The sequence below is a fragment of the Panthera onca genome, chromosome A2 (assembly GCF_046562875.1).
Source record: "Panthera onca isolate mPanOnc1 chromosome A2, mPanOnc1 haplotype 2, whole genome shotgun sequence".
Taxonomy (NCBI): domain Eukaryota; kingdom Metazoa; phylum Chordata; class Mammalia; order Carnivora; family Felidae; genus Panthera; species Panthera onca.
In genome coordinates this window covers 134,215,176-134,224,137 of record NC_138340.1, presented here as the reverse complement: position 1 = coordinate 134,224,137, position 8,962 = coordinate 134,215,176, and the positions used below count along the sequence as shown (strand labels likewise).

Below are 8,962 nucleotides of genomic sequence, written 5' to 3'. Positions count from 1 at the left end.
TTGTTTCTCCTTTAATAAGGATACAACTTTCATCTAGGGAGATGTATGGATCACTTGTTAGTGCACTTAAATGCACTAAGGCACTCCATCAGCTGGAAATTGTGACTTGTAGTTGAATTATTTTTGCACAGCGAATGGTTTTCCTTTTGACATATTTTAATATACTTGCACACTGAGAGCAAGAGTGGGTGAACAGAAAACAGACTGTTTTATTAACCCAGCAGTCACCTTTGAGGTTTGTACATGTCCACTTTTTTTCTTGCCTTTGTACATAATCCCAAGAGGCTGGTACCTGGCTTTGCTCAGAATAACAAAGTCAGGCACAAATCTCCAAACACAATTGTTAGCTGAATGCCAACTGTTTCTTCTCATCTTTTTTTTTTTTTTTTTTAACTTGAGCATTAAGAATTGTATCTTTATGGGTGAACCTTAACCATTAAAGAATGAGTTTGTTTTTCTATTTCAGATGCTCTCCCTATCATTTACTAGATTTATTTCACAATATGTAATCTTAGGTGATAAAAGAAAATATTTTTTGCATGTTTTTTGCAGAGATCCTTTTTTTCCCACATCCATTAATAGTGAGAAGAAAAGAAGACAAATATGTTACAAGCTCTAACGGGACTCCAATTTCAACAGAAAGAACAATTAGGAGAAAAGGAGAGGAGACTTCAACTCAGCCAGGAATCCAGGGCCCGGCGTACACAGTTCCACATGCAATTTTCATGCAAACCAATGTTTCAGAGACTTTTCTCAGTAAGACCAGAAATTTCTTCAAGTCAATTACCATCTTTTTCTAAGGTATGCGTCTGTATATATATACATATATATATATATGTATATATATAAATTATGGCTATAATTTCTAAGTAAATACAGTAGGCAATCACATCTAAAATCCATACATTTTAATTTTACTCAAAAGTAATAAAAATCCATACCCTTCTCCCAGCTCCCAGTAAGTGGCTCATTTAAAAGTATGTAAATATTAGAGCGACAAAGCATTCAAGTGCATAATTTTCTCTTTCATATCATCATCATTATCAATATCATCATCGTGATAATAAGACCAGTTGATATCTTTGAGCCTTTTATATGTTACAAAGAAGTTTCATATCATCTCATTTGATATGAAACCAAACCAATCAGTGAGGTGTGCCTTATGAATAGAAACATTACTAAGAATGATAAGCCTTTGTGAGGCACCTGGGTGGCTTAGTCGGTTAAGTGTCTGACTCTGGGTTTCGGCTCAGGTCACGATCTCACACTTCATGAGTTCAAGCCCTGCATCTGGCTCTGCATTGACAGTGCAGAGCCTGCTTGAGATTCTCTCCCTCTCTCTCTGCCCACCCCCGCTTGCTTGCTCTCTCTCAAAAATAAATAAATAAACTTAAAAAAAAAAGAATGATAAACTCTCTAAAAGCATTCAAAGACTTCTAAAATACAACTGAGTGGTATGGTAGAGAGAAAGCATGACATCTTTGAGTTAGAATTCTGAGTCTGCACTGTTAATTCTCTGATATTGGGCCTTTAAAGCATTGCTTTGTTGAATTGTTCAATATGAGAGATAATAATTTTGCCAAAAGTGGTTACAGAGTTTGACTGAAGATTACTTTAGTAATGAAGATTACTAAATTTTAGTGTGTGAAGTTAGCAAATGTATTATAGATGGGATTTTTTTTTGCAGGGGAGTAGGTTAGAGAACATAACTTTGAAAGTCAACACCATGAGTGTATGACCCTAAGGCTAGGAACCCATTCAAGGGAAAACACCTAGTAGATGGCAGAGGCAAGATTGGAATCCATTTGTTTTTCTGCTTGCCAGTACATATCTAGAATTCAGTTTCATTTAAATACCACATTTTGAGCCACTACCTTTGACCGAGTTCTTGATCTATAATTATAAGATACAAATAAGAGATCTTACTATAAAAACTTTATAATGTAGAAGGGTAAATAAATAAACACATTTGAAAAAATACTGTACATACATGTGGTGCATTGTACTTGTACATGGGTTCAGTGATTTCATGGAAGGCTTTATTATTGTGAGGCATTTAAGTTAGACCTAGAAGAATTGCTGCATCCATTTTTGGGGAACACCTATATTGACTATATTTGCTTTAGCTTTCATATTAAGCCTATTCTTTAGAAAATACGACTATCCCATGAACCTCTTGTAAACTTTCAACCATGAATTCTTATTTATTGTAAATTAAGCTTTCAAAAGTCATTGCTTTTTGGGGTCATGGATCTCTTTTGTTTATAATTATTTCTGACTTTATTACATTTTTATAGTCCTTCTAACTTTATTTAGTAAAATGTGTTTAGGCAGGAATGCCTTTTTAAATTTTTTGCTTAAGTTTTAATTTTTTTTAATTGAAGTATAGTTGACACACAATATTACATTAGTTTCAGGTGTGCAGCATAGTGATTTAACAAGACTATATGCCATGCTATGCTCACTACAAATATATCTGCCATCTGTCACAATACAATGCTATTATACTACCAGTGGCTATATTCCCTATACTGTACCTTAAAAAAATTTTTTTTATGTTTTTATTTTAGTTTTGAGAGAGACAGAGTCAAGCAGGGGAGGAGCAGAGAGAGAGGGAGACACAGAATCTGAAGCAGGCTCCAGGCTCTGAGCTGTCAGCACAGAGCCTGACATGGGGCTCGAACTCAGGAGCAGTGAGATCATGACCTGAGCTGAATGAAGTCGGAGGCTTAGCCTACTGAGCCACCCAGGTGCTTCCCTATGCTGTACCTTTTATCCCTGTGACTTACTCATTCCATATGTGGAAGCCTGTATATTCTATACCACCTTTACCCATTTTGCCCACGCCCCCACACCTCTCATCTCTCTTCCTAAGCAGGCATACTTTTCATGGAAAAATCACTTAACAGTGAGTGCTACAATCTTTGTCGTCTTAGAATCATCATCATTATCCTCCTTACATCCTCATTATCAGAACAATAAAATCTTAGTACTTTTTAAGCAAGTGCTATGGGGACAGCCATCATGCTAAGCACTTCAAGTACATTATTCCTAGTTTCTTAATAATCCAGTAGAGTAGTTGTAAGCCCCATTGTGCAGAAAATGAACTGAAGCTCAGAGATTTTTAAGAAGTTAGTTCAGAAGATCACAATCAGCAAGAATGTTTTTGTTCTATGACCAGGGCAATGTTGACACTTATTATTTGTCCACCTAGTTGGAGTTTATCAGTTTCTCACTAGGTTTATTAGTGAGAATTCAGATGATTTCCAGTATGAATAACCCATTTGGAAGCAGATTAAGCCACCAAAAGAATTTGTTGGTTTCTAATACTAGGAAGGACAGCTGATATCAGGGGTGACTGGAACCAGGACTTCAAATATGTTAAGAATGTGTTTATCTCTCCTCTGTGCTTTTCTCTGCATATTGTCTTTGTTCTCAGACCAGCTCCTTCTTGCAGCAGACCGGGTAGGCTTCATTCCCTTCAGGCTCACATTCTCACAACTTGCTACCCAGGAAAAGGGGGGCTTATGTTAATTAGCTCCAGTGTGAAAATTTCAGATAAAGACTTACTGGGATCGCAGCTCCATCCCTTGGTCTGGTCATTTAGGGGGTAGTGAGTGCTATGCTCAGTTTCTATTAGGCAGGTGTTCACTTCTGTGGCTGTGGGGAAAGATAGAAGGGATAGTGCTTTATTTCACTATCAGCAGGGTGGGGGGGGGGGGTACTCTACAGATATGACCTCCAGAAAACTATTTGGAGGTAGTCCCAATTTTTGCCTCTTAACACAGGCCATCATGATATCTGCTCTCAGTGTCTTAATTAATTTTCTACCAGTAACACCCCAAACTGATATGACATAATAAATCATACCTGCAGGATGGAAAGGTTTTGTCTAATTTTGCCCATTAAGCTAAACTATGTCAAGTTTGTTATGAACATTTGAAGTTGGTTTTAATATTTTTCTAGATCTTAATATTTTGTTATTTATCTAAGGTAGAAAATTTTGTCTCTGACTGGGAACTGGATCAGCCTCTAAAATTAAAAGAAATGAAAATCAGCACATAATGGATAGTTTCCAGAGTCTGCAGAAGTGATATGTGGACAGACACGCCTTACCCAATGGGACCATTTGGTCAACTCTGTCTTTGGTTAGCATATGCCAGCATCTCAGAACCTGATCAGTACTATGTGATATGGTAAAAATTAAATTTCTGGGTTGAAAAAGCTAAGGATCAGAATATGGTTTGACTTTATGAAGGATGCCACTTCTGAAACTCTGTTTGAAATCATCAGCCCCCTCATTCTTTTGACTCAGGCAGGGTGCTACTGTAAAAGATTATAAACTTTAGAGACACATAGTGTGCTAAATACATTTAGATACTATGTTATGAGACTTCTTAACACATTGTAAGATACGTTTCAATGAATATTTATTATTTATTTTTAAGAATGAAATTTGGCCATTTTAGAGTATGTAAAATAGGAATCTTCTTTAAAATGGAAAAATATTTCTTTCTAAGCACTATCATGTACCAGCCCTGTGTGGAATGTTAATGGACAGACTCTATGTGGAAGCTCTATCCTCTTGAAGTGTCTAATTTCATTCTGTTGATAAAATGTAGAAGGGATAAAAATTATGAGAAAAATGTAGTCTGTTTCTTTTCTATAACAGTTTCAAATTTTTCTTGAATTCCCCACTGCCCTCCGAATACTCATACCTTACTGGGAGACAGGTAGATAAGAGATGGGTCAGAGAAGATGGCAATTGGGGAGTGGAAAATGGGAGAACAATTTAACCTTCTAGTTAAATGTATTTCAAACCTTTTAGTTTAAAATGATTGCTTTCAGGTTAAATCTGCCTGTTTTTGGCAAATACTGTCTTTCATGGGTATGAAGCTTATGTCCTCTTATGTCTATATGTACTCTGACCATGCTTCCTGTTGGCTTCCACTGCTAGGTCTGTGGCTAATGGGATTCATGTCCTGTCCCCTTGGCAGAGGCAGGGTCAATGGTTAATGCCAGTCGACCTTAACCTCAGTCACAGAGTCCAAGCTGGACCACCTCATATCACTTCTTAACCACTGGGGGCTTGCAGGAATATTTGTTAAGTCACCATTTCTGATATGCTGAGGTCACTCAACACTCAGAGTTCTAAATGGAAAACAGACCAAAAGCTCCTCTCGTTCATGTTTCTTCTTCTCCCTTTTGGGGCTTCTGTTCTTTGCAGACCCTCCAGTACATACACACTAACGACTTTGACCCAGAACAGGGAATTAGGACCTTCATGTCTAGACAGACTTGTTTCCCTTTGTCTTCTTTCTACATTTTTCTCTTTTTTTCTTTTCTTTTCTTTTTTTTTTTTTTTTTGGAGGAAACATTACTTCTCCCTGCTATGAACTTCAAAAATTCCTTTTTCAAGTTGACATTTACCTTTACTTTTCTCTGGGACCATGAGCAGAAGGGCAAGGAGTTGGAATGCAGAAAAGGAAAATATACAAGAGGTGTATATCAAGGATATTAATCCTGAGATGGGGGTAAAATTTACAGAACAAGAGAAGGTAATAAAAAAAAAGAAAACAATCACAGAATCAATTGCTAAATATTCCATGCTTAGATAAAATTTTCTAGTTGTACTTTGGGTGTTCCAAATTTGTCAGATAACCTGTAGAATTTGGGTATCTCCTCTAGATAAATCTCATTTACATTTATGCTGAAAAACCTTTTGAAGTTATCTATTTCAAAGACCTCTTAACAACACTAGCTTCAAAAAAAAAGCAAAGACTTACAAAGGAAATAATGCCAAGTGTCCTTTGTATTACAACTTATATACTTTAAAAGTCTCTCTGTCTCTAGTGTTGATAAAAGGGAAATTACAGAAGCTATAGAGCTAATACACATAAAGTGACAACTATGCATTGTCTAGAAAAGTTTTTTTTTAATCAGAATAAAGACATTTTCCTCCTAAAGTTCCATTTTGTTATAAATATGAGGAAAGCATGGTTCAGACCTGAGCAAATGTAGCTACTACTATCTGATAATGAGTGATGGATGAATGAAATGGTAGCAGGGGCTTAACTTTCATCCAAGTTATGATCATCTTCATGATCAAGAAGCCTAAAGAAGACACCTAATCCCCATTGTGTTTTCTGAATAATACATTATTCATTATTATACATCTGAGACTCATAGCATCTAATACCCTGTGAAATAGCTTTATAGCCCAAGAGTTTACTAATGGAGGAAAATGGCTCACTGAAACCAAGGGGTGCAAGAGTAGGAATCATCTGTTTCCTTACAGTCTTCAAGTATAAGACAGTCTTTCACTGTGACTCTTATTAATCAATACCCACTTTCAGGATCTGTCTTGATTTTAGGTAATGAAGCAGAGAGAATTATACACCCTTTGGGGTTACATATTGTGGCCTCCAGAGATGTTATAATATTAATGTTCTTCTTCACTGATTGGCTTATAATTTTAGCATAATTTCTTTTTACCTATCTTGAAAATTGGTCGCCTTTAACTTTATAATCGTCCTCCATAAATGCGAAGACTGTTGTCCGTTTTCAATTTTTCCTTGTCTCTTTTTTTGAGGCTTTTAATAAATTATTATGACTAACAGCCACCTTTTCAAAGTTCTCATGGTTACTTGAAAATACATCATGGGAATTGACCAAAAAAAATCATTAAAGGTCAAAAATAACATACACTCAGCAGATAACTTTGTTTTGCTAATTTTTAGTGGCAATGCTACTGTCTTCATTTTCAATTATTTTTTAAAATATGTAGGTGCAGATATATACATGCTAATTATTTCTATTAGCTTCCAGTAGTTGAATAATGGTATCTTTTTGTGTTAACTGATCCTATGGGTGAAATTTCAAACATAAATAACTGAGAAAGGCAGAAATAGTATACATCTCCACTTCCAATTACATTTAAAATATTAATCTATAACCATACAAGCTGAGATTCAGTGCAAGATTTAAGGAGATGTCTTGGGGTTTTGTTAATTGTTTTCTCTCTCTAGATTCAATAGTTCTCAATCTCTCTGGCTTTTCTTTCAACTTTCTTCTGTTTAAATTCAAGGGACTGTCTGTCCACAACTTTTTTGAGACTTCTCCAGTCTGATTACACACTGTGTAAGTAGCAGTTTGGGCAGATACACTTTTCACTTGCTAGTGGAGATAAAACTAGTTTTCCTTCTCTTGTTTGGCTCCTAGTTACAACACTTTGCCTTAGTCCATTGGAGACCATCTATTCCCTTGGGGCTCCAAATGTTCCCTCCTGCTTTCTTAGACATGTTCCATCTTGTCACCCTCCCTTAAATTGTTCCACCACATTCCGGGCACTTATTCCCACCATATGCTGTTTTATTTTCTATACAGCTTTTCAAAGTATCTAAAAATAACTAACCTATCATGTTGAAGGGTTTGGGTGTTGTTTACTTGTTTACTGATTATTTGGCTCAACCACTGAAAATGTAAGCTTCATGGGAGAAAGGATCTTGTCTATCTTGTAGATACAGCTCTGAGGACTAGAACTGAGTAGGTGCTTATCAATATATTTGTTTGATAAAGGATTTTCCTTAAAACTCTGCTTTGGGGGTTACTTTTGGGGGGAGGATGACTTTTCACACTATCCCCAGGCTAATTAATCCACTACCATGGTTTCAATAAATGTAAATGCTTTAATCTACACAGGTTATAGCTGACATCCTCTGAGCCTACAGCCAAATATCCTGCTTCTTTTACCTGGATGTCTTTCAAACTCAATATGGCCCAAATTAGATTAGTAATCTAGTGGCTCCCAGTGCCTTCACAAATAAAATAAAACAAAGACCCTGCTCATCGCTCAGTGTTTTGTACTTCATAACTGGAATACTTATCCATGCTCTTGCTCAATCCTTAAACTGGGCTCATCTTGGGGTGCCTGGGTGGCTCAGTAGGTTAAGTGTCCAACTTCTGCTCAGGTCATGATCTCATGGTTTGTGAGTCCAAGCCCTGTGTCGGGCTCTGTGCTGAAGGCTTGGGAGCCTGGAGCCTGTTTCAGATTCTGTGTCTCCTTCTTTCTCTGCCCCTCCCCCATTTGTGAACTGTCTCTCTCTATCAAAAATAAATAAATGTAAAGAGGAAAAACAAAAAGCAAAACAAAAACGAAAACGGGTTCATCCTTTCAACCCATTTGTCTCTGTTATTGCAAATTCTTATTGAGTTTCCCTCATACTGTTGAGTTTACCTTATAAATAGTTCTCAAATCTATCCACTTTTCTCTACTGCTGCTGCCATTATCTTACTCAAGTTAATTATCTTTTCTCATGTATTTGACTATAATGCTCCCTACTGATGTCCTAACTGCCTGTCTTGTTTCCATCCAATCTTTCCAGCCATGTATCCCTAAGGATCTTTCACCCTGTAAATGTGACTGTAGTATCCTTTTCCCAAATAAGCAAACACACCAACAAAAGCTTTTCAGTGGATTCCCATTCCCTTTCAGGTAAAGTTTAACCTACTTAAGTTTCTTAGAGCAGGTTGTGTCCTGACTCCTCTTGTCTTTCTTTGAGTAGTCAGAAAAGTGAATGATTGATCTTTAGGCAATTTCCCTTACATTATACTTTCCTCAGCTGGACTATAGCTAGAAGCAAATTTAAGATTATATTCTCCAATAAGAAGTTTGTGCCCTGTTTTTCCATATTAATGATTGAAAATGGAATATTATTAAACTTTGAAACAGAGGGATGTGTTAGGATTAACATCTGAAGATCAAAAATATATTCCTTAAGATTAAAATACACAAAAAGTGTTACTAGCAACAAAGCTTAGAATTTTCTTTGGGAATCATCTTTGGATCTGCTCCAACACATGAACAAATGTTTCATTGAATCACAGTTTTCAGACATTGCTGAATGGCCAAATTATTTTGGTCTAGAAAATTTTCAAAGCACTTATTAGTTGTGTCCAATTA

At 36.3% G+C, this 8,962-nt stretch overlaps 1 protein-coding gene across 3 annotated transcripts in view; it reads left to right on the top strand.

Moving 5' to 3' along the window:
• Nucleotides 1–574: 574 nt before the first annotated feature.
• Nucleotides 575–8,962, top strand: part of TFEC (transcription factor EC) — a 135,506-nt gene continuing 127,118 nt past the window's right edge. The window contains exon 1 of one of the 3 annotated variants that reach the window (XM_078440264.2): nt 575–801. In XM_078440264.2, the coding sequence (XP_078296390.1) occupies nt 604–801 (198 nt within the window). In that variant the 5' untranslated portion in view covers nt 575–603. The remainder of the gene's footprint in view (nt 802–8,962) is intronic. The other 2 variants (XM_060632948.3, XM_060632945.3) reach the window with 2 other exon arrangements.